Source organism: Mastigoproctus giganteus, chromosome 7 (assembly GCF_048544385.1).
Source record: "Mastigoproctus giganteus isolate SK-2022 chromosome 7, ASM4854438v1, whole genome shotgun sequence".
Taxonomy (NCBI): domain Eukaryota; kingdom Metazoa; phylum Arthropoda; class Arachnida; order Uropygi; family Thelyphonidae; genus Mastigoproctus; species Mastigoproctus giganteus.
In genome coordinates this window covers 222,233,949-222,260,697 of record NC_143581.1, presented here as the reverse complement: position 1 = coordinate 222,260,697, position 26,749 = coordinate 222,233,949, and the positions used below count along the sequence as shown (strand labels likewise).

At 37.2% G+C, this 26,749-nt stretch overlaps 1 protein-coding gene across 14 annotated transcripts in view; it reads left to right on the top strand.

Moving 5' to 3' along the window:
* The window catches only part of LOC150083714 (uncharacterized), a 448,219-nt gene that overhangs the window by 34,432 nt on the left and 387,038 nt on the right, over positions 1 to 26,749 (top strand). For 3 of the 14 annotated variants that reach the window (XM_090378150.1, XM_090378146.1, XM_090378149.1), the window contains exon 1: positions 20,781 to 20,935. The exons of 2 other annotated variants lie outside the window; for them this stretch is intronic. In XM_090378150.1, the coding sequence (XP_090234276.1) occupies positions 20,819 to 20,935 (117 nt within the window). In that variant the 5' untranslated portion in view covers positions 20,781 to 20,818. Of the gene's footprint in view, positions 1 to 6,242; positions 6,311 to 15,707; positions 15,833 to 20,778; positions 20,936 to 24,429; positions 24,854 to 26,749 lie in introns of those variants that run through there. 9 more of the 14 variants (XM_090378158.1, XM_090378157.1, XM_090378156.1 and 6 more) reach the window with 7 other exon arrangements.

Below are 26,749 nucleotides of genomic sequence, written 5' to 3'. Positions count from 1 at the left end.
AGACTGTAAAACGAGAAGAGGAGAAGAATTTCATCGTGACTGTATCGTCTCCACACTGAAATATCCTGCATCTCAAACGATATGGGGCTGTATTTCACACAGAGGAGTTGGTCGTCTTGAATTTGTGAATCCTGCATCTCAAAATGTTCTTATGCAGGTGGCCTGTATAAGAACATTCTTCAAACAAAATTACATCCCACAGCTAGAGATCACTATGGGGATGTTGCCAGTTGTATTTTCAGGAGGACTCTGCTCCATGTCAAAGAGTCAAAACCGTAAGTACTACTTCATAAAATTAGCAAAAGTTTTAAATTTATGAAACATCGCACTGTATCCTAAATAAATGTAGTTTATTTCGTTTTCTTTACTGTCCACAGGTGCAAAAATGGTTGAAGGATAAATCAACGCACAATAAAATGGGCCTGAGAACAGTACGGGCCTCAATCCAATTGAAAATTGTTGGAACAAAATGGGTGTTTCGGTAATGCAAAAGAAACCAAAAACATTTAGAGAGCTACAGGAAACATTAATCCATGTTTGGTACAAGATTTCCAGGAATACATTCAGAATCTTATCCAGTCGATGCCACGACGACGTGGCATCGACTGGATAAGGTTCTGAATGATGACACATTTCTCACCGTTATATTTAATACTGTAATGAATACCTAATATGCTTTTATCTAATTGGGACCTCACCAGCGCAGTATTATGAAAATGAAACAGGACGTCGTATGTATCGTACATACTACACCTATCGAGCACCCACAGTCGATTCTGTCGGGTTTATTCTCTCCTAACGATTGTCGGAAGTTTCGCAAACAACGGGGTGGGGAGGTCACAATACGTGGTCTATATAGAAAGATGCCAGCAACACGCATTCCCATAACTGTGATAATGGGTCGTCAGTAGGACCGTTTTTCGGTGTATTCCTTTTCATGAGGAATACACGTACTCTGCTGATGACTCGTTTGTTAGTTTATCCATAGAAAAGTATATGCAAGTGTTGCTCTATTATTTATATAACATTCAGAAAGAGTCATGAGGCCTAATGCCCTAAATTTCCATTAGTAGTTTTATTTAGGAATAGCGCGATCTTATACTAACCGTAGTTTTGGAAAAATTGTGTATACATCTTTTGTTTCAAACGTTTTGTCAATTCTTGCCTTTGCCCTTGCATTTATATACCGTATTTGTAATATATAATTCTATTTATATGTCATACCAAATTTCATATAAATCAATCTACACTTTTAGAGCTAGTAAATTTTTTTTGGCACCGAATATACTTCAGTAAATTATAAGTTGTATTCCCGTGAAGTTAAGAGCCTGTGGGGAAAATAGAGTTAGGTTCGGCGAAATGATAGAGCACCTGACCCGGGATGAACGAGATTTAACCGAAGAAATTTTTTTTGGCTAGTTGTCAAAGTTTCAGAGAGTTTAAGTGCACTTTGAAGGGATAGTGAACAAAAATATAGTGAAGCTGTTCACTATCACCGCGAATTGGTTGAAAGTATTTCCAGGTCACAGTTGTTATTGAGATCAAAGGCAAGGGGACAGCACTGTATTAATTTCCTGAATAAACGCCCAGTGGAAAGTGTTTTTTTTTCTTTTCTTCCCCCCATCACTTGCAATAGATCACCATGGAGATGCTCTTCAGAAACTTCGTTGACTGTGAATATATTTTCGGGACTATTCAACTTGGGTGCTCTTGTTCCATTTCCCTTCCATGCTTGTATTTACCTTTGGGTTGAGTGCTCTTCACTGACCTTAATGTTTGGGGGGAGGGGGAAGGAAAGAGAGGAGAGAGTGAAGAGTCTTAGAAACTACTTTCTAAAAAGCATTTCAACTACTAATTTTAGAGCGTTCAAATATTGATTTTTGCATATCAAAAGTGCTCCAGGCTGTTTTCCTTACGGGGTTTATTGAAATATGTTTAAGTGCCACCTAGTGTTGAAAGCATGAAACATTCTGTTTTGAAGTTTCGAATGTTTTGAACTTCTTTCATTGACGCCAGTTTAAAACAAAACCAGCCGTAATTCCAACAGTTGGGTATTTTTTATATATTTCGTTTACAATTTAATATTGGCATTTTTCCATTTAGTAAAAGATGTTTTAGAACTTTTTTTTACTTAACGATTTTAACTTCACTACTTTAATTTCAAACTAGCCGAACCTACATCTCTCTGTGTAAACTAATATTTTTAACCTTTCTAATACAGATTTGTAAACGACTTTTGAGAATTAAGAAAGGTTAGTATAAGCTAAGTTACTTCCGAAATTATCAGCTGAGTTCATTACTTCTTTCGAAACACAACTCTTTTTCTCTCATTGGGAATTTTCTCTCTCTCTGTTCATGGAAAGCATCGAAAGTGGCCTTCCACGATGGGAAGACTACTGCGGTCGAAAAAAACTTACTCTTATAGAATTTATAATAAATACAGTCTGTGATCAGAGGCGAAGCACATAGAATGAGTTAGGTACACTGAAGCAGATAGTCCACTGATGATCCCTCATATAATACTCTACAGGTACAATACACTTATGCCATTTTCTCAAATATAATGATAACATCAGAAGAATGTTTTCATTAATACTTTTCATTAGAAACAAATTATATTATATATCATATATGATTTTACAGATCAACCTGGCAGACTGCCAAAACAACCGAGCTGCAGTTCTGGAAAAATGAAAAACTCTGATCCTGCTCTTTTCCACAGAATAATTACATTGCTCGCCACTTTTAAAAGCTAATTTTTTGCTTCTCCGTCTGACATTTTTTCTATTTAGTGTTGTTTGTCTGCTTACATTTCTGCCAGATTTCCAATTCGCATTTTTGTTTATTATTTATTTATTTTTTTTTATTTTTACAAGGAGCAATAGGCCAAATTCTACGATAAACAGCAGAGTAGTTTAATGTAATTTTTAATATATATATATATTTTTTTTTTTATCTCAGGGTATCCCAGAATATCTATCCAGTAAAAAACAAAATAAATAACTTCGAGTGCAGTTAATATCTACCGCGGTGTCCGAAAAAGGGTCCTTCTCCTTTCCCTGTACGCTCTACCATCCACTTGGAGGATCCAATCTAGGAGACCTCCCACGATGGGAAGACCACTCGAAGTAAGGCTTGCTCTTTCTGAATTCGAGCTGTCAGCCATTTTCATACACTGGGCACGTTGCCCTATAGAACAAACCACCCTCTCGTTAAAGAGCAGGGATCTCAGCCTGCGGGTTTTGCCCTTCGCTTAGCTGAAAATCCCATGGTCTTTGAACTCCTTAAGAGCTCTCCTAAATCTCCGATTTTTTTCAGTTCTTTCTTTTACCAATTATTGTATTGTTCCAGATAAAACTGTTGTTTTAGATTCTTATGATTTTAGACTACGTCATGATTTTTTTTTCTCTGCATAAAATTAGTGCGGGTTAAAGGATAGAGTGAAAAAAAAGGATAGTAGAGGAAGAAAGTATCAACTCTCGAAAAGCGAAAATGTTCAGGTTTACCCATTTTCAGTCAATTATCCATTTTGTGCAGTTGGAAAATTAGTCTAATTTCCAGCGCATGCGCATAAGTCTTAAACAAGTTAGTAAACGTGGAGTTTGTATCATCGCACGCATTATTAACTTAATTAATTTAATGGAAAGTTAACTTCCAGTTTTTCTTTTTTTCACAGCTGGATGCTCGTAAATTCCTTTTCTTTCTTAAACCAGCAATTATTAGGAATTTTATCTCTTTTCTAAAAGAAAAGAGTTTAAAAATCGCTTCTTATCCATTCCGTTTTTGTATATACTATATGCTAATATTTGTACTCTATAATGATATGTTTATTATTGAAGCCAATACATTCTATAACTGGAGTACAGTTAAGTATATTGGAATTTGGGTCGTAGCCAAGAACTGTTAATGAAGAAGTTCCTGGGAGTGCGTTGATAATGACCATATGGCATCATTAGTTACATAAATATACTTCCGTGTATTTTAACCTTTTTGGGTACATGAAAACTGCACAGATAGGGAAAACATGTCCTCTGTAATGTGCATCATTGGATAGTAAAACCCACAATTTTTTAATCAATATTACCAATCGAATAAAATTAATTTTAGCCAATTTAACCATTAAAACACAATAACTGGTTTGTCGTTACTGTATTTCCCTGTAGTTGGTAACGCCAAGTTAAGAAGAACGCACAGGAAATAAAGCGTATGTATGCATGTATGTATATTATGTATTATTCTGGTCATCTATTAATTAATGTGTCTTTAGACCACTAGATGGCACCGCAGGAACCACCTTTCTCCAGCGTGTTATATTTCAACTGCAACGACCCTGTAAAAAACTACATCCTCAAAATAATAGGGGTCGTTATCCTATCTCTGTTCTTGGCTGGTGTGCGAAGGAAGAACAAGAAAGTGTTGACTGACAAGTTAAGAAAAATTATCATTCATTTTAAATGATTGGGATTTGGAAGTCGTCCATACTTGCAGATTATATACAAATCTTAATGGGAGGTCATCTGGTGACCTGTCATTGAGTTTTGTGTTCATTTTAATTCCTTCACTAGATATTTACTCATTATTTGACATCACTTAAATCTGTCTCCTCCTCCTCATCCAATATAAATCAAAGAAAATTTGCGTCTGGCCCAAATTTTCTTTGATTTGATTATTTTAGCCAAATCTAACCTAGCAGGTTAGATTGGGCTGACAATCAGTAAAGCTGTTCTTCAGAAAAGGAAACAAGAAAGAAAAAAGTGTAATGGTGTTTCTGTTGAAACTACTTAATTGTTTGAATGTTACCATAGCAACAACCATTACACGCACGACGACTTGCATGATAGGTACCACAGTCGCGCGCAGTTTTTGATTTCACTCTGTTGGACTCTTAATTGTTGCGATGTACCGCCACAAACGATATTCACTTTAATTGTTATAATGTACCAACAGTTATGCACATTTGATGACGTAGCCGAGTGTAGTAGCAGACGCTCTTTGAATGGATTGGGGTTCAAGCTCGTGACTGCTAAATAAGATTAAAAATTTGTATTGATTGATTTATCTTAGTTAGCCGATATCATTTCATGTTCTGCTCAACTTGTAGTTCTTTTTCGCTGTAATTACTACTTCATTTTTACATTTTGATTATCATCTTTGTTTTTATCTATTAATTATTATTTAGTTATTATTATTTTATTTCATTTTTTTCTATTATAAAACAAAATCACTTGTATAAACAACGAATTGTAAGATTCCTCTGGCTTTCTGTGTAAGGAATCACTATTGTATGCAATTTATGTTAATAAAGAATCTTATTATTATTATTATTATTATAAACTCCACTGACCGGTCGGTTTATACACCGGTCGTGTATAAACAAGAACATTATTGAAATTGTACGCATTTATTATACAAGAATCTCGCTAATCCGACTCTCTTTAATCCCGACATCTGCTTAATCCAAATTTATTGTAATTTTTTTTCTCAATTTTATTTATTTACTTTTTTTCTTTAGAAAAAAAGTAAATAAATAAAACAAGTTGTACTGTGTAAATTAAGCTTTTTTTCATTCAAAACTTTAATTATTTGTGTAAAAATTTTTAAACCCTTTTTTAATTATGACTTGCTGCAGATCTAAAGTATGAGAAGAGTACACATTTTTGTATTCTTTTGCTAATTTCATAATTTTATTATACTTTGCTTGATTAGTTTCGAGGTTTTCAATTAATGTTAACATATAAGATTACAAAAATATACTTTTTATTTTATCATTCCCTATAATCTAAGTTGGCTCTGATTGCAATTATGGACAGCTATTTTACTTACTAATAATAATGTCTCACCATGCAATATAATAATGACTGCATGTTGAAGTATATTCCGATAACTATAAAGTGATGTAATAAATAACTTGTTTTAATTACTGAAGTACCCTGTTATTTTGTATAAGTGTTGCAGAGCTGTCTCCAAATAGAACAGTGCCAAATACGGATTTACTGAGGCACTTCAGTATTTATCGTTTGATAATATCCACATATAGTAACCGGGAAACCTGGCTGCATAAATCATACACTCCTTGCTTGGCCTTGTGTTCCTCTCAAAGCGCGCGCACACACACACACCCTCTAACTACCTATCTCTCAGTGTTCTCTTTCAAGCATCTCTGACAACTCTCTCCCCGTTCTCAAGGATGTTGGCATGGCCCACATCCCGGCTCCCAGACTCATCTGAAAGGCTCTTTGCTCCCATCTTCCCACTCTAGTGTTCACTGCCAAGGCTTATAGCTGTCTGCGAAAGTCGTTTGGGGCGACAGGTAAGTGAAAACAGTGTGATTCGTCCGGACGGAAAACATAAACAGTATCACGTGACATGTCACCGTTTCCACACCCCTTCTCCTTTTTTCGTTGTGTCGCCAAAACGAATCCTATGAAGAACTATATGAGTAAAAAGTTTCCCGGGGTATCATATGACATCAGCCTATTTTTTTGTTCTTCTGTTTCCACCTAAGAAAAAAGGGGAATGGGATGCCCTACCCCCCCCCCTTTTTTTTTTCCTTAAGGGGAACTGAACGCAATTCCGCTTATCCCTACCCCTTGATCCTTCTCGGAAATCTGTTTCCGGGTAGGCGCAGCTATTTATATCAAAGTCGGGAAGTGTGTAGAGACATCGTGACACCAGTATTTGCTATGCAAGTATTTTCCGCATAAAAACCAAGTGTAGCACGCTTCAAATCACATTGATCTTGAGTTCCTGACTGCTCGAAGTTACCTGTGTTGACGTCACCCATAGGTAATGAACTTCGGGACAGGTGATCTTCCGTAATTCTTACGTCACTTCAGGAACAGGTCAAAACTAATCACTTATGTTTCTTATTTCGTAAAAGAAAATTTAGGCATCATACGTTTCTTTGATAAATATGACTTGTAGAGGGTCTGAGAATTTCGAACACAGAATTTTGTCATTGAGGAAACATGTTTAATTGAATATTATATTCAATTATTTAATTGAATATAATATTCAATTCATCATTCGATGGAATAGATAACATACTATTTTAATCACTGGAGGGGACATCTGTTACAATGGCAATAATACGCCTAATGAGTACCGAAGCACATTCGATGCGATTGCAGTGTCTTTGGGATCAATACTATTATGAACGAAAGCTTTTGTGGTTTTTTGAATACAAATAGTTTTATTACCTTTTTAATGTAATTATGGCAATACAGCCCATCTGAATAACAGTGCTTTCAAGCACAATCAGGGGGGGGGGGTCCCAGTCAAGTGGCTCTATTTTTAATGTGTAAACAATTTAGTATAATACATAATAGAATTAGACAGCGTGATAAAAAAATTATTAAAATTTTATAATAATCCAAAGTTGATATAGTTAATGCTCAAAATGTTGGCTGCTAGCATTGATACAAAGCACTGGTCTTTTAGTTAGAGTTGGATTAATAGTGACCTCGACAGCCATCGAATAAGTCGGTTTTTATCCAGATCAAACACATCCAGAGCAACATAATAGTGAGGAAGGGACAGGCACTTCTGTATGTAATAATCTTTTCCGTGAAGTTGCTAATAGGCAAAATCATCTAACAAGCTTAGAAACAAATGTGCAAATTCGACCATCAAAAAATGGTCCTCTCTGACATAACAAAGCGTAGAGTAAAAGGCAATGCACTGCTTTTAATATATAGAAAGGAAAGTGTTCAGAAATGTCTCTCTCGCTCTTCCCTCCGAGGGTGTCTTGATGTCTCTAAAGCCCATATGCAGGGCTATATTTGGATTCGCAACGTTCTGTACCGAATTTAGCGTCAGGGGTTGAATCACCTTTTGCTTGGGGCAGGAGTGATACGGCATCAGACACGCTTTTCTCTGCGTGGGCCACCATCATTCATAATCTAGCGGACGTGACAAACCGGAAATGACGTAGCCCTCGTTTCAATCATGGTTAAAAATGCACGCACTTCATAATTTTCTTCTTTCTCTCTTCCTTCAGCGTTCATTTCTATATCATGCAATAGAGAACGTCCAGGGCCCTCCCACTGCAGCCCACGTCTCTCTACGGACTGAGCTGACTATGCTCTACGTACGATAATTACCTTCTCATAACGACTGAGGCTCCATTAATACTTTAATAATCTCTCCTACCACGCATAAAAGAAAAAAAAAAAAAAAAAAACTTAGGGAATGTCGATGACCCCTTTTTATTCTTTCTCTTTCGGGTTGCTGTATTTAATGAGGTTTCCTTTGGGCGTGGTCTTCATACGAACTTATGTGTTTAGAGCTGTTCTGTTTCTTTGAAAACTCATTTTGAATGTAATATCTATCACCCCTCTCATATCTGTTTGGTAATCATAGTACTACCATTCATCATTCGATGATTATTTTAACTTATAGCTACAGAAATTTATGGCCTCATAATTCCTTAAGAATAACATGCATCCAATTATCCATTATGTGTTGCACTGGGTAATACGTCAGGCAATGACAACACCGACACAAAATACGTACATTATTCCAAATGTGGTTTCACCGTCGAGTTGTATAACGGAATAATCAGCTGCTTTTGATATGACACGTGTGCCTTCCCGGCCACTTGCTTATATTGCCCGATCGTGTCAAAACAACCAGCTCTATTTCTTCATTTATACCTAGTGATTGGCATAATCGAATGATCACTAATTGAGATCACTAATTCGATTATATAATTCGAATGATATATAATTGATTAGCTATAATCAAAAAAATCGAGAGGTTATGATCGTTGATTATAACCTCTCGATTAAAAAGAAATGATTACATATACCCGTTTATGTATTAATCTGTAAATTGTGTGTGTTCTCTGGTCGATTTGCTGGACGAAAAAACCCCAATTTTCTGGGGGGGGGGAACCTTGCTATCTATGCCTGAGACCGACTAACTCAGCCACGGAGTGAAAAAAGCTCATTAAATTTCCTCGCCTCATCAACGGGATTCGAACCCGGGCCTTTTCCACGCGGCATGGGGAAGACGGTGACGATACTACTGTGCTACCGCGTAAATGTAGATAGTCTTACAAATTGCAACAAATTTTCAATTTTCTGCATTTTGAGTTTGCTTTACGTCTACTTCAAATATTTTATAATTGGATATTTTGATTTTCGCCTCACTTTGGAATTTTAGTTAAGTGATTTTATGTTAACCATAATATGGCTAACCCAATATTATCTCTCTATACATTACAGTTTACCTCCTGGTGATATTTATTCGAGCCAATGGGAGAACAGGGCGGGGCAATTACGTCACTACAAATTCGAGGTAAATAATTACATGGGTCATTTCCTGATTAGATTTCGATTAGTGCGTTATAATGTTAGTATGTTATTTGTACTGTATAATGTTATTATTATACAAATAATAACATATACAATACAAAACTATACAAATATTTACAAAAAACTAAAATATTTACAAAATACTAAACTATTTATAGTCATACATCTGCTACATCGGGACGATGGGGTCCCTTCATCAGCTTGCATTAATATACAAAAAACGTTACAATGGAACATCAAATTATGCCGGGCGTGGTCATGTATTATACAGTGAAGCACGTGCACGAGGTTGATGAACGCTAAATGGAAGGAATCAGGCACTTGCTGTTGACAATGTAGAGCGCGTACGTGGGAAGCATTGCAAGACAACTGCCTCTATAACATTCACTAACCTCATGCACGTGGTTCACTGTCTAAAACATGACCACGCCTGGCATCATTTGATGTTCCATTGTAACGTTTTTTGTAGATCTACAGATCCAAAGTCTTTGCAGATACCTACCTATGCAGTGTTGCAATTTTAGATGTTTAAAGTCTCCTCTGCTCCCCGTAGACTTCTTGTTTGAGGACAAACTGAACTCCCCTCCTGTTCCAGACAGCCTTCTGCAACTTGCCGACTCTCCCGCACCGTGCTTTGAGGGATGCCGAATTCATTTAGAACATTTACCTTGAACATTGTCTTAGCCTGCTATAATTAATGTGATCCTTATCCTTTATAGTAATGTATATATTGTTAATCTGTTATAGTTATGTTTACCCTCCTAGCAAACGTTTGCTGTCTAGGGGTGGATGTAACCTTTCCTTTACTTACGGAATAAATAAATATTAATGTCAGCTGATGAAGGGTCCCATCGTCCCGATATAGTTTGTAGATGTGTAAATAGTTTGGTATTTTGTAAATATTTGTATAGTTTGTAAATACAGTATTTTAGTTAAATATTTTAGTCCTGCTCTTTCGGATGCAAAAATATTTCTCATGCATTATGGAACCCGAAGCAAAAGGCCTTTTCCTAAATGACCTATGTAAACGCAGGTAAATAATTACATAGTGATATTTATTCGACTTTGAGAATGGTGGGGGGTGGGGTAGCCAATGGGAGAAGAGGGATGCTGGTCACGTGGTATAAGTGGGCGGGGAAATTACGTAATTACAAATGCACAGGTAAATAATTACATAGGTCATTTTCTGATTAGATATCGATCAGTGCGTTTCGACAGGTGTGCTTTTACTTGAAAAGATTTGAGTTATTCCGTCATACCTCTAAATTTTACGTAGAAAAGCATGCGTGGGGGTTGGCGAGCAGGGGGCTCAGCCCCCCCCATTGTTTATATTAATATTATTAGTATTTATTATTACCCAATAAGATCAGAGGGGCATCCATGGTTCTTTCGCCATGATAGAAATGTTCATGTGTGTGGGAATTTCCACAAGGTCGATGCCTTCTTGGTGTTGACTTGGTTCCCCTGAACTTTCGTGTCATGTTTCTCCTTTGTGGACGTTTTTATTCATCCATTAGGTTGTTGCATCGCTAAATTCTTTTCATTTAATCTGGATCGGAAATAATGAGAAATAATTTTCATACATTCCCTATCTTTTTGTAACATCATATTTTAGTTCTGACTCTATCATCCAAGTTTATGCTGAATCATACACTTCCAGATAAATAAATAAATAAATAAATTTTCTGTTTATACTCCGGGACGACCAAACGATCAGAGGAGTTCACAAGATAGACAGAATACAAGAAACAGCACCGTATTTAGCAGTCACGGGTTTGAACCCCGTCACGGGTGCATAAGTACACGTGTCAAGGCACGGGTGCATAAGTACACGTTCCTTAAGTGACCGGGGTTCAAACCCGTAACAGAGTTGCTATTTCTAGTATATCCTCTATCTTAAAATTTGGAATCATTGTCAACTCATTTCAGAAATAAATGGGAGGAACGTGTTGGTTCGCCAATGAACAACTGCGGTTGTCTGTGTAGCCGGACCAAATGATTTCATTTTATGATACATGCACAGAAATGCTTTTGTCCGTCTTTTTCTGGGTAATTTTGATTGCTTTTATAAAAATTATCTTCTCATCAGTACTATACTTTTTCAGAGCTGGGCATTGTGAATCCAACAAACATTTTATTGTAAATTTCCAGTAATTTTATTTTAAATTTCTAGTAATTTTACTGTAAATTCCTTTGACATTCGTGTAGCTAATTGCTAGATCAAAGTCGAAGTTTATATACAACAACATAATCACATAATCATATCGTATCATAATAACGGTATCGCTAAAACAAAAGAATAACTTAAATATAAATTTATAGGTAAAATTTCGAATCATGTAATATTTACCATTGGATTAAAAATTCAAGTTCGATACCCTGCTATTATTAAAAAAAAATAAATAAACATATACATATCAAATTAACTATTTAGTTATTTTAAGAATAATTGAATAATTAACTCTTTAAAATATCTAAAAGTATGATGCAATAGGTTTCATTTAAGAGAGGGAGAGGTTGCTCACACCTGCCATCTAGAGGTGACAGAAGGAATACCGGAAACAAATCTTGGTTTTGAAAGACTATTCTGTGTTGACAATAGTATCCATGGCAACCAGCTTTTGTAGTTTTATGCTTGAAGATTTCGTAACGAGATGCAATTGGTTTTTTTCTTTCTTTTCTTTTTTTCTTTTTTCTTTTATGGCATGTAGACAAAAACAGATGAAAAATGAATATGAATTCAAGTGGGACCAGACGATGCAGGGAAAAGTGGGAAGCAAGGAGGGAGGAATAGGTGAAATCATACGAGATTTACAACACTTGGAGATGATGCTGCCAATTAAAGAAACTCAGCAGTTGGTATCCGGGTCCCTTGATCGCAACCCTTCGAGCCATTTCAATGCTTTCGTGGCAGGGCAGTTGGGATAATTAAATGAAATCGTCTCCTGATGCCATTCGTAGTAGTGTTTTTGAGACCCATGCCACAGATTACACCACTCTGCATGGTTTTTGATGTTTGCAAACTAATAGATGTTTTCAACTCAGTTTTTTTATGCTGATTTAAGAAATGTTATTATATTACATACCGTTTTTTCACAAATCCCTTAAGTTGATGTCATGAGTTGTATTTTTGTATGTATTAAGTTAGGAGCAAATGCAGGAATTTGTAAACTGAGTCTTCACATGTTGGCAACACTTCTTTCAATCATTTGTTTCTTGACCATGAGAGCTCCATGCCGCAGTGTTTTTTAGTGTGAGCTCAGTTTATTTTTGAGGTTATCGTGTTAAACTTGTGCTGAAAAGAGTAAAATGTCTTCACGCAAGTCTCTAAGTTATTGTTAACTAAATTGTTAACGGAGACGAGGTACCTCGTCTCCGTTAACAATTTCCATTGTATGCCGAAATAACATTACTGTGCATTTTAAAAATAATTCACTGATGTTTTCTCCGAAAAGGGTGTTTCCGAATCATTTTCTAATGCTTATTTCAAAAATGACTTCCTTTTGTTTCCATCAACGTCAGGTTTATTCAAAAATCCCGAAAGATTTTTCACAAATTTTTATTAATTTTGGCAAAATTTGTGCACTGAAATTATAACAAAATGCTACTTTTACCATACTTTTATATTTAAATACATGTTGAAAACACTATTAAAAAGGGCAGTGTGGTAAAAAGTCCACTAAACACTCACCTCTCATTTTAATTTAAAAACTGATCTACGATGGGTCAAATTTTCGTTTCTTTGATTTTCTTGCAGATCCTTCTACTTTACAGTCCCCCTTCAGCATCCAGCAATAATTAGCCATCATGTTGATATTCCACCTCCCTTGGTACCTCGTCTCCATGTCTTTAATTGTCCTGGTGAAACCTTTCACCCTGTTCTTCACTAACATTTATTTTCTGGAACATTGCGTTATGTATGCGGGAGAAGGAAACGTAAGAAAATCCAAATAGGAGGATTCGCCCATTTCTATCTTGTCTTCCTCTTTCTCTCGCAGTCTCTCTCTTTTCTTCTTTCTTCCAACATTCTTTCCGTTTTTTTCTTTATAATACTATATCTTTCACTTTCTCTATCCCTCTTCTTCCCTCCTTTCATTGTTCTTTCTCTGTTTATCTTCCCCTCTTTGTCTTTTTTTTTTCTCTTGCCCTCTCTTTTTCTCGGACCTCTTTCTTTGTTCTCTCTCTCTCTCCTCTTAGCTTTCTTTCTTTTTTTTATTTATAGTACATTTTGTCGTTTTTCTCTTTCTTTCTTTGTTTCTAAAACCTTTTTTCTCTATCATCCTATATGTTCCTTTTCTCTCTCTCTCTCTCTCTCTCTCTCTCTCTCTCGTTTTGTTATTTTTTCTACCACCCTATCCTTTTTCCCTATCTCTTATTTTGTCTTTTCTCTCTCTTTCTTTCTAACACACTTTTCATATTTTTCTCTATCTTCGTATTTCTTTCTGTTCTATCCCCTACCTTTCCGCTTTATTTCTTTTTTCTTTCATTATTTTTTTCTTTTCTAACGCTCCTTCCGTCTTTTTCCTCTATCGTCCTATTTCTTCCTTTTCTTCGTCTTTCTGTCTGTCTGTCTCTCTCTCTCCTCCCCGCTTCTCATCGTTCTTTCTGTATATTTTCTTCCTCTCTTTTCTGTGTTTCTTTTTTTCTGTTGCCTTTGCTTTCTCTTTCTATCTTCCTCACTTGCTCATGCTTCTTTCCTTGTTCTGTCTCTCTTTTTCTCTCCTCACTTTTCTTTGTTTATCTTTATCATTCTTTCATGGACTTCATTCTCCCTTTCTCTCTCCAAATTTTTTTAATCTTTCTTTCATCCTTCTTTTCTTCCTCCTTCGCCCTCCTCTCTCTCTGTCCAAACATTTTCATCTTTCTTTCATCCCCCTTCTCTTCCTCCTCCTCCTCTCTCTCTCTCTCTCTCTCTCTCTCTCTCTCTCTCTCTCTCTCTCTACCTCCATTATTGGAGGTGTGTATGTTCGGCAGTGTGGAACTTTTACATTATCCAAATACAAAAACGTCCTCCGTTACCAGTTTGCCAAGTTGTGGGAAGATAGTAGGGCGGGCAGTTTGTTTAGTGACCACATATGGTCTTTTTCCCAACGCATCTCTTCGTTTTTACGCATTTTTTGTCTTTATTTTGTTATGTTTTCCTGTTGTCATGGCAGCCATTCATCCATTAAAACAAAGCAAAAGCAGAAGAATGTTTCATTTGACCCAGAAACCTTTATTTCTTGGAAGAGTTATAGTTCATAGTACACTAGAGCTAAAGAAGTATTTTGGCCATAGTAAAGAAATACTTGAAATATCAACTGCAATCGCATAAAATCTTTATTTATTTATAAAACTGAATTTGATACATGAATGCCGAAATCATATGAAATATTACTTCTTGCTGTGTTGAGATAGATTCAAAGTTTTAAGGATTACGATGCAACTAAGCAAAATATTTTGCTAGGAATATATCTCCACGAAGTAGCTGTTTAGCGTAATTTTTCGGTCACTGCACGTTCTAACAAACTTGGTGGCCTTTCTTAAGAGAGAGAAAGATAGAGAACTTCTGAGATCAAAGCTGATCAGGCCACACACGCGAAGAACGTGATCCATCTGTGACCAATGACGTTTTACCCATTCAAATGTTGATATGATTATGTCTGACTAACGTATTCACATCGCCCATCGCATCCAGTATTCATGAGACCCTAACCTTGCATCCTTTGGCATATTCCGCTTTGTTACAATGTAATCTCCATCTTCATCAACGCCAGCCTTCCGTTATGTAACCAGAGACGTCTGTCTACGTTAGCCGCAGTTCAAACAGCAATGAATGAAGGAGACGCAAGTCGACGACACATTTTTGGGGTTCCTTAGATGGCATGGAGGCTCGGGGACATTTCGACTTAATTGCTTTAGTCTGCGAACACCAGTCGGCCATAATTGCAGTCTCTAATAGGTCCTAAAAACATTTTACGCTTATACTGAAAATCTATACTGTGCCGTGCTGTGATTGCCATGGTGACCTTGACTGTTCAAGTGAATGGGTGTGTGTACGCCTACAATCCATTGTTACTGTTCTCCTGACCTATGACTCAATTCATCGTAGACATCTCATTTGCTCAGCGTAGCCTCCCACTACACTCCCTTGTGAAACACAGCTGTCGGTACCCATCCTGTCTAAGATCAAAGTCTGTATATCAATCACTTACGGCGTTTGTTTACACGACTCGTCTATTATTTCAGGGGTGGAGAAAGTAACCAAGTGAGTGTGTGTGTGCTTTACTTCTACTTCAGTGACGTTTTATCCTTTACTAGGCGTTCCTTGACCAGAGGTCACCGAAGCTAACGGAGTAATTATATTTAAAGAGATGTTTACTCGCTATATCATCTTGAACACTGAGTTGGTGATGACATACGGGACCTTGGAAGTAGTACACGCACTTGGCTTAATGTTGTTGTTGTGGTCTATCTCGAAACCTGTAATAAGCAGCCCACAAAATTTGCAATCTTCCTAAATAAGGCAATTATAGGTCAGTGAACTATTTTTTGCTTTTTGGGTTAATTACGTTCCTTGTCTTCGTTTTCTGATAATATGTTTTCAGAAAATGTACTCTTTAAACATAAATAGTTTTCGTTTAGGGAAACAGAGACTGGGTGGAGAAGATCTGAGTTCGAGTCCCGTCGATGACGGGAGGAATTTTTATGAGCCTTTATCATGACTGAGTTAGTCGGTCTCAGGCGAGGGTATCGTGGTTTTTTCTTCTGGAAACTCTGGTTAATCGTTCAGCAAACAGAAAATAGACTACAGAACACACGCAATTTATGGACAATATACACCGAGCAATAGCCTTAGTTGCTCATGCTGCTAAAATCCTACTACTCTTATTACTGGGGAAACAGAATTGTATACACATGACGAAGTTCAATTTTTGCCACCGGCCAAAATATTACAAAACGAACCCCTGTTTGTTTTTGTAGGACTGTTGTCGAAATACAGCTTTCATTCCACGTGGCTTTGATTCAACTTAGTGGCTGAAGTGTAGTTTTTATCCAGTGGAATTTGGTCATTGCTGCAAAAATTCTTCATAATTTTGTATAATTCTAGTTTCTTGAAGGATGACTGAATTATCGTGGTGGTGTTAGAATGATGCCCTATCAATGGTTTGTTGGACCTTTGCAAGTAAGAAGAAAGAAGTAAGTTAATTTTTCGCTATATAAAACAGTGGTGAAATCTACTTGGAACATTGTATTGGATCTGGTAGTTTCCTAAAAAAGAGGAAAGGCTTAGAAGGTGTGTACTACAATGTTTAGCATCTGGACACCTCACGGGAGACCTGAACAAGATATAAGCCCCTGAAATGTATCGATAAAATGAATGAGGAAAGTATAGTTTAACTGGTAGGAGAGACGAAAAAATCATTGCTGGTTTTCGTCTCTCCTACGTCTTGGGTAGCGTGTTGTGGATCACTGGAATGAATTACCTGCCACCGTAGTCAGTTGTTGGTGTAGTAGTAGGGTTTAAGAGCATCAGCAATTAAGGCCATATTGCTCCATGTATACTGTCTGAAAATTGCGTGTATTCTGTTGTTGATTTTCTCTTTGTTGGACGAAAAACCCGAGTTTCCAGGAGAAAAACCACGCTACTCTCGCCTGAGACTCAAAGCCACTACTGAACTCAGCCACATTGTGAAAAAGGCCCATAAAAATTCCTCACGTCATCGACGGGACTCAAACTCAGGTCTTTTCCGCCCGGTGTGGGGAGGACGGCGATTCTACCAACTGTTCTACCCACGAGGACACACAGTAGTCGGGTTGATATTTTGGTAACGTTACCAAATTGTCAACCCCATACTGGATGGTCATTTTTAGTGATGAACGATTGGGATTTTTTATTTATTTTATTTATTTATTTATTTTTTGTTTATTTGTTTTCTGGCAGATGGAGAATGATTTAAGTGCATGTGGACGTCAGTCAAGAAAGCACTGTACATATAAAAATTTAAAATGTATTCTAAAATTAATATAGTACTAAAACTACAGCTACTCTAATACTAATATATTACTAATTCACTTCATATTTTTCGAACTACTGATGAACAGATGGAGCTGAATGGATTGTCTCATAATCATCTTGGAATTGGCTTCCCCCCCGGATAAAAACTATTTCGGGTGTATGTCATCTCATAATTTTCATAAAATATGCCGTACCATTTTGTTATCCTTTCAGATATATCAGTAAATCCATTGCATGCCACGAGAATATTCCCTAAACAATTATTCCTCCTCTGCAGTTTGTACAGTAGGGTTGACGTGATGGATCTATTACTTTGTGCAGTTACAGTACTTCTGTACGTTTGGCCTGCCATCTGTACAAAAGGTGATACGGGATTCGTCAGACCACGGACCTGTTTCTCATCTTGTGCTGTTTGATGTATTCACGTAGACTCAAGCACCACTGAAATACAGTATTTTTATTTCACATTTTTGGATGAATGGTTTACAGATGGAGTGACGGCTGTTGAATCTTAATGTCGCGCGATCTTCTTTTACACCAACAATAAATCCTTTGGTCTAGAAGTCAATTATGACCATCATTGGCTAAAGTCGAAATTGAATTGTGTTGCTAATATTTTTGCGGCCTCTATTTATTTTAGATAACTATGAAACTGTCTTTTCTCATATTGTTTACATGAACTAGCAATTCTAAAATGCCTTCTGTTAGCGACATCTGGTGTATTTTTTTCTATACGTGATTTTAAAAGTAATGTCCTGTATGTTTCTGATCATATGCGTGGAGCCAGTGTTTCCATTCTGATTCTCACCACCTCGATAACTGCTGAGGGCAACTAACTCGATTCTAGTTGTCATACAGTGCAGAACAACAATCACTGCGTGTTTTAATTAATTATGGAAATATCTTTAACCTCATTAGTCCCAAACTTCCGTTTGCTCGTTTGCTTGGTTCACGCAGGAAGCAGACAGGCTACCTTAAATTGATAATTTACCAACCGTGGGTCCTGTCTATTCAATGATTTCCGTGCACACAATGGGTCACAGAACAAGAAGAAAAAAAAAAAAAAAAAAAAATATATATATATATTATTTGGGGGTCGGATCAGTAACCACACAGATTTACGTCCGTAATGATGTACATTGATATCCAAAAGTTAGGTTACAAGCACTCACAAACACAAAATGCTCTGATGTTTTAATAAATGAGAAAAGAGGAAAAGGATTATAATATATTTTTCTAGTTCCGCTCTCACCTGAGACCGACTAACTCAGCCACGTTTTGAAAAAGACCCATAAAAATTCTTCCCGTCATCGACGAGACTCAAATTCAGGTCTCTTCCACCCGGTGTGGAGAGGACGGTGATCCTACCAACTGTTCTACCCACAAAGGCAATTGCTTTTGTACTATACTGATCGACAAAATTAACAGAACAAAAATGTTTTTATTTTTGTTCTGCAAATTCCGAGTAACCAATAGAAATCGATCTACCACGTTAGAGAGCCGCACATTATGCAAATTATTCATGGCTATAGAAACACGAGTTGCGACAACATTACTTTATTCCCGTTTTTTGGCTTGCTCAGTGGGATGGCCACATCTCCAGTACTCAGGATGGCAGGTCATCGTCGTTTAGATGATACTTTAAGATGACGGGCCATTGGACGACTCGAAGCAGGGCAGTCGCCGGCGGAAGTGGCACGTTGGATTAATGTGTCACGCACAGTGTCATCTCGGCCTTATGGTGTGTCTGCGCGGTAGCACAGTGGTATCGTAACCGTCTCCCCACACCGGGTGAAAACGGCCCGGGTTCGAATCCCGTCGATGACTCAAGGAACTTTAATGGGCTTTTTTCACTCCGTGGCTGAGTTAGTCGGTCCCAGGCAAGGTTCCCCTCCCCAAAAAACTGGGGTTTTTTTCGTCTAACAAAACAGGCAATTCGACCAGAGAACACACGAAATTTATAGACACAAATACGGGTTTATGTAATCATTTACGGGAAACTCTAATATAATAATTTGATTTTTTTTTATGAGTGGGAAAAGGCCCGGGTTCGAATCCCGTCGATGATGCGAGGAACTTTAATGTGATTTTTTCACTCCGTGGTTGAGTTAGTCGATCTCAGGCGTAGATAGCAAGGTTCCCCCCATCCCCCCCCCCCTAGAAACTGAAGTTATTTCATCCAACAAAACAGGCAGTTCGACCAGAGAACACACGCAATTTACAGACACAATACATATAAAGATATATGGGAGAAATTCTGAGTGACCCTAAAATATAATTGTTGTTGTTGTTGTTGATGAGCTAAGATATGCATTGGTGGGCGAATCGGATTTATTGCACAGGAATCTTATAGACACCCTTATATCGAGCATTGTTCCCCAATGTCAGGCCTGTTTAGCTGGTGGAGGGATCATAGGCATACTGATGTAATGTGACCATATTGTCGAGCATCTTGTGTCGACTTCTGTAATGCGACCTTTTTTTTTTGCTAATTGTTATGCAACTCCTATAAACGTCCCTTATACCTGCACGAGTTACACCACGTTTTCTATGTGTTCTGTTAATTTTGTCGAGCAATGTGTGTTATATTCTTTTGCTCAATCATCCTGAACTCTTCAGGATTTGGGAATTTTTTGATTTATATGGATATTTATTCATATAACGGTCACATACCATAAGTTAATGGTATACGCACCACAGAAGGGAAGCCGCAAGGGCGTTCCAAGGGTATGTGGCGCCCGAGTGCCAATCGCAATCTGGCGGCCCCCGTTTAAAATTTTCTTCATATGTATATGTAAATTTCAGGTTTTCAGGCGCCCCCTGAACGTTGGCGCCCGGGTGCAGTGCAGTGCACCCCTTTCACCCTCGGGACGGCCCACCCCCTGAGGGAGGGCTACTGGTTTGGCACAATAAAAATCAGTGAACCATGTCCATTTGTTGGGAAGACCTATAATGCTTTTGTTTGCAGTCAGTGCTTTATAATAACTTATAGAGAAGGAGACTAGGTATAGTCAACGCTGATTTTCTGCATTGCCTTGGTCTTTTACCTCACGGTCGGTCGGTTTATCTGAAAGAAAGTTAGACTCTTAGAAAATAGAATAACAATTACAAGTAAATAAACCAATATAAGTGTAATTTCTTTGTTAACTTTTGGGCACTGATATAAGATTGCATATTTCCTAGAAAACACACCGGTTTCGTTGGAACCGTGCAACGAATACATTTGGCATTGGCAAAGTGGTTCCTACTTCCTTTCAATGATTCAGACTCGGTTGTAACAAAATACTCTCGGGCAGCTTCCAGTTTAAAAAAACCGAACTTCCTCTTGCTCCAACAAGTGACTGAGGTTACAAAAATAAACACAATGCAGTTTCCAGTAGTGCTTTGCTGTGTCGGTATATCCAAGCTCTGTTGGTTAAAAGAGTGAGCTAATTATGACCGCTAATTGTGTTGTAATTTGCGACCTTGAGTACTTAGTGTGTCGATTGGTACTTGAGATTGCATGCTGAACAGTAATTATGGGAGGTGTCCTCGCTTGCGGAAATCCTGTGAACTCAGTCGAGACGATTATTTCTACAAATATTTTAGGACTTGGACTACGTTTGAAGACACAATCAAAGTATGTGGTTTTGTTTATCTCCCTCCTGTTTTGATCATTTTGTATTTATGAAATTAAAGCAAATATTGTAACACTCCAGAAATTTTATGGAATTAAAAATTTTAATTTTAAAACTTGATTTCTTTTTTTGTCATAAGAATTGTATTTTATATACTCAGATTCATCTCAGACTTTTATTTTAGTCTTATAATATTGAAAATAATTTCCGCTTTGTATTTATTTATTTTGCAAAACTGTTATGATTCGTGCAATAGGTTTACTCAACGCCAGGTGGCGGCATAAGAGATGATCTTTTTTTTTTTTTTTTGTAGTTGTTGGCGCATCGGCTTCTGCGACCATAATGCACCTCCCAAGGTTTTTGCAGTACTTTGATCCAAGCCCGAGGCGGGATTCGAACCCGCGACCTTTGGATTGCTAGGCAGGTACTTTACCCACCCGGCTAGCCCGGTCGGCTAAGAGATGCTCGATTTCCTGTTTATTATAGCTTGTCAAATTGTGATAGAACCTGTTGCTTATACAACAGAAAAATATCCTTCGAGTGTCTTCACAATGGCGCAATTAAAATCCTATTTTTTTGGAATTTTTCCGTTTGTACCAGTGTATGATATTAAATAGGGATAAGGATACTGTCATGGAAATTTAGCTTCAGTGTACCGTTGCGAAAGTCGATTTGGTATTGCGGCAGTTAGCCTAAACGTGACGTTGAATATGTATACAGATTACGTGCAATCATTCGTTCTGTTTCTTTATTCGAAAGCACGTGCACCAGTAAGCTAAGAAAACTTGTATCGTCTTTTACAGCAATTAAACTTAAGAAATCAACTTTACAATCTTTTTTTTTTTTTTCTTTCAATTTTAACTTAGATATTCATAGGGTTCGGTGTAGGGTCCGTTGTTGGTTTCTATATGTATCAATGATATTGATGAAGGCATACCAGGCTTAATGTCTAAGTTTGCACGTTATACGAATGTTGGCAGGGTGGTTAATGACAGGAATGGCGGTATATTACTGTAACAAGATCAAGCAAAGTTTGGCAGATGGGCTGAGAAATGGCAACTGAAGTTTAACGTTGACAAATGCAAATATGTATACAGATTACGTGCAATCATTCGTGTAATCCCAGAGTAACGTACCAATTGTGTGACTCTCAGAGTAGTGGAAAATGAAAAAGACCTGAGGTAATTGTGCAGTCGGATATGAAGTTCTCTGAGCAATTCAGACAAGCTGCCAAGGCAGCTTTTGGGTTTTATCAATGATATACAGGAATTTTATTAGCAGGGATAAGGAGGTGATTATCCATTTGTATAAGGCAATGGTCAGGTCACACATTTAGTACTGCATACAGGTCTGGAGACCTCATTTTAGAAGGATGGTGAACTGCTGGAACGAGTACAGAAAAGAGCAACGAGATTGGTGAGCGGGTACAAAGGGATGCTCTTACCAAGAAAAGGTTTCAGTTCTGCAAATTTAAGCGGCTGGAGACTAGGCACCTGCGAGGCGATCTGATTGAGGTGTTTAAGGCTTTGAATGGATCGAGCAAGCTCAATGCTGATGGCATTCTTTCTCTTGCTAAGACTACACAATCTGGGGGTGCAAATTCAAATTGAGGAAGGACGACTGTAGAATAGATGTGTGGAAGTTTGCCTTTAGTCAACGGGTGGTTGATTGTTGGAACAAACTTCCATCCGTTGTGTTGATAGCTTAAAATAAATTCAAGAAAGAACTAGACAAACTATTGGAAGGAATAAATAGGTGAAGTGGGAGTTGGAGTGTTTTTTTTTAGGCTGATGCTGTATAAGCTTGCGTTCTTGCATCATTTGCCACTACTAATGCTAATTTCATAAATTGCAGGAAACCCCCAGAAATGTTTAGTAAATCGTATACACACCAAAATATGTTTTTTTTTTTTTTTTTTTTTTTTCCCAATATTCATGACACATCAGCAGATGAATATACATCATGTTTCCTAAAGTATCGGGACGCTAAGAGAAAAGACATCCGTTTAGAAATCTTACTTTTCGAATTAAATTATAATTTGAATAGATAATTAATGAGTTATTTAATTATTTAAAAGTATTTTTGACTCCTAAAAATTAATTTTTAAATATTTTTCAAGTAAACTCCATTTATTTATTTATTTAATTTCCTCTGTCGGAACACCCTGCCCTTTATTAACTAAACATGGTGTGTGGTTGCTTGTTTTATTGCCGGCTTCTAAGTTCATTGAAGTCAGAGGTATCTCTACTTGTAGGTATTTTTTAAGTACACAGTTTGTTATTGAGAAAGCAGTGGATATGGGACCAGAAAACTCTTACTTTTGAACAGAAATGGGAACAACAGCACTACTGCAATAGTAATAGTAATAGCAATTGCCATATAGTGCAAGGAAGGCACAGGCTTTTGCTGCACTGGCAAAAAAAAAAAAAAAAAAACCTAGATAAGAAAATACAGAATATATACTCCCCTCCTCACACAGCGAACTATCCGTTGACCTTTGAATTTATTCAAACTGTCAGACTCAACTACCTGTGAGGGCAAAACGGACTTTATTATTTATTCCGTTATATTATTTTAGTTCATTAAATTTTATTTGCTTTTTATTATATTATTTTAAAGCGAGTTTTAATTACAGTATTTCATTAAAATCTGTGTAAAGTGTACTGCCTGTTTTGTAAGATTTTATATTATGGAGTGTAATTTCCGAAACTAAATTCGTGTAACTGAAGATAAACTTGGAAGGGTGCCACTTTGAAAAAGCGAACATCTTAACAACTATGTACAGTTACTTATGTAAAGATTTTTTTTTTACAACTGTTTCTATTAATGCGAGCTGTTTCTATTTGGTGTAGTGAGGTCACGATACTTAAAAAAGGAATTATTCGACGAGCGGTTGATATCCCAAAATACTTAAACCTCTCTTTAGACCAAAATAAAGAAGGACTGGAAAGGGAGGGTTAAGGGAAGGGAATTAAAAGTAAAAAAGGTGGTACACGTGAGAAAAAGAAAGGCAGTGTCTCACTTCCGGTGTGTCACAGTGACATATGAAGACAAGTGACGTGTCTTCAAGCATCCTGTTGTTCTTTTTGCAGCGTCTTCTTTAATCTGGAGTGCATGAGAGGATAGTGGAGGAGTTGACGTCCTACTAAGTGAATAATCACCGCCTTCGCAAGTACTGCGTGGTAAACACCACAGGGGATAAGTTCCGTTATAAATATAAACAAAAAAAAGTAAATTATCACAGAGTAAACTAGAATACCCGCCTCAAACAGGCAGTGTTGATTACCTTGTATCGCAGTGCGCGTTCTTCGTCGGAGTATCCGTGCCGTGAGCTGCTATATGCACACTTGAAGAACCCCCCGCGAGGCCTGCGATCAAGCATGACGTAGTTCACCCTCTACTTGCCCATTAGTCAAGGTCGCTTGTTGTATTCTATAAACGGCTTACGATATATTAATATAGTTGTTTTACTATTTCCACTTGGTGGCGTTATTCGTAAACTTTACTTTGAGGGAGGTGCTCTGCCCGTTCTGCTACCCCCGAAGCTAGTTACTGTCTATGAAAACACAAAAGTTCCACTGTGCTTTTTTTTCTTTTCTTTTTTTATTTTTTTGCTGACAAGATGTCTTGTGAATAGCTGGCTGTGAAACGTATAAGATTTCGTTAGCGCGCGCCTGGCACAGGGGCCCGCAGACGCTACTCTACTCTCTCCGTTGGCTGACCTTATCGGTGACCACCGAAGGAGAGGGTGGAGAGAAGGCCACGTGCAGTCTACATTCAGCTACATCTTCTCTGCAATCGGGGTTTGTTGCCAAGGTGGTAGGTACTTCAACGGTTAGTTACAGACAAGAACCGAGAAAGACTTGTCTAAGATGTCAAAGTGTTGTGGCAGTGGAGTATTCCGCAGGAAAAAACGAGAGGTAGGAGAAAAAGATTAATTGTTATTTTAAAAATATTTTTTCTTCGTGTTCCCTAAGTGTATGTTAAGCCTATCTGAGAGCGCATGCGTTTTTACCTCGCCCTTAAAAATGCTACAGCTGATTCGACTTTTACTTTAAAGTTTTAAAAGTGTTGATGCATAGTTTTAAACCCTTAGGAAAGTGGTTTTCAAAGTAGGGATGGCGACCCTTTGGTAGGTCGGGAGTCCTTAATTGGTAGAGGGTCGGATTTATTGTAAAGAAATGAAAATATTATATAAATTAGGTTTCTTAACCTTCGTAGTAGAAGGAAGGGATTCCTAAGAACAGAAGGATCCTCTCTCTTTTTTTAGGGGGTGGGAAGTGTTGCAACTAGTAGTCAGATTCTGCTGTGAATCGATCTTTTTTAATTTTGTTGATCACAATTCCATTATCAATTGGACTCTACATTTTATACGAATGAAACGAAATAAACAGTATTTTAAAATTTGAATGATTATTTAAAAGTGTCAATTGATAAGATATAGTCATGAAAATATACGTTTAAAGACAACAGGATTTTTTCGTTTGAAGCAACATGAAGAATAGATGGGCATTTTAAGCATATGCGTAAAATTGCGTAGTGTATGTTGGGGGTGGTGGCTTATAAAAAGGCCTTGAAGATGCGTTTTTCCATAATCAAAAGACGTTAAGAAACTGAGGATAAAGGAAACATCAGAATAAACTACTCCCCTTCCCCAATTTCCCTTATTTGGGGTCCCTTATTTTTAAATATACATCGTCTTAAAGTATTTTAAGCACAACGCTGACGGAGCGATGCTTCCGAGACAATAAGCAGACGTTTTGACCTGGTTTTCTTTTTTCCTGTCGAGATGTTTTCACCTCGCACTGGTGAGAACTGTCAGCGGACCGCAAACAAAAGTCCACGTGCGTACAAAACTTGAAATCAAAAATAACCTCATATCTCAAATTTTCCTCGTTATGATCAAGGCAGATCCACTTTACCAAAAAACTCTCTCTCTCTCTCTCTCTCTCTCTCTCTCTCTCTTTGGAGAAGTGGCCCATCGTCTCTGAAATTTCTATTTTTCTCCAACCAACCTTGTCATCTTTGTTTTTTCATGGACTTTTCAGTTTTGCATTAGGACCGAAAGCACGTCTTAAATTAGGCATTTATGACGTGCTATGTGCAAGGATTGCTTCCTGTATGATAGGTTCGTTTTTTTGGCTCTGAGAAAAAAATAAATAAAAGGGCCTATAATATTTCGCATTTTTTCGCCATTTCAGGGATCGAAATAGAAAATTTTATGAACAGGAACGTTCATTAATAAAACATCTTGTGTTACAGTGTAAAGTTTTGGTATGAAATTGATAAATTCAAGATAGGAGATAAATTGTTTGTATTCGTCTGTTTATAATTTTTTGTTTGGATGTGTCTGGAAGATTTGTTGAGCAGTGCCGAAGTTCATTGAAATCGGACTAATAGAAATCCGGAAATTATTATTTTTTTTCTTTCTGTTTTTTTTCAAGAATATCACATAGCTTATCCATATACCGTATATTGTAGTTGATACATATATTATGTTTCTTGCTGTGCGTTGATTGGAGGAATGAATGGGAATATTATGTAACTATTGCTTTTCGAGCAATTTACAGTACTGTGTAAGTATTCACTGCTGCCATTAGGGCCATATTTCTAGATAGATATGCTAGGAATGAAGAACTCGTCCTCTTTTTGTTAACATCATTTTATTGCTTTTTCTCATACAATAAGCCATTTTAACACTGCCTAATTAGTCTCTGATTCTATTTCGTATGTCACTAACACCAAAGACAACTTTGCATAACTAATTTATGGTTATAGTCATCCCTGTTGAATACACATTATTCACTATATTTAGC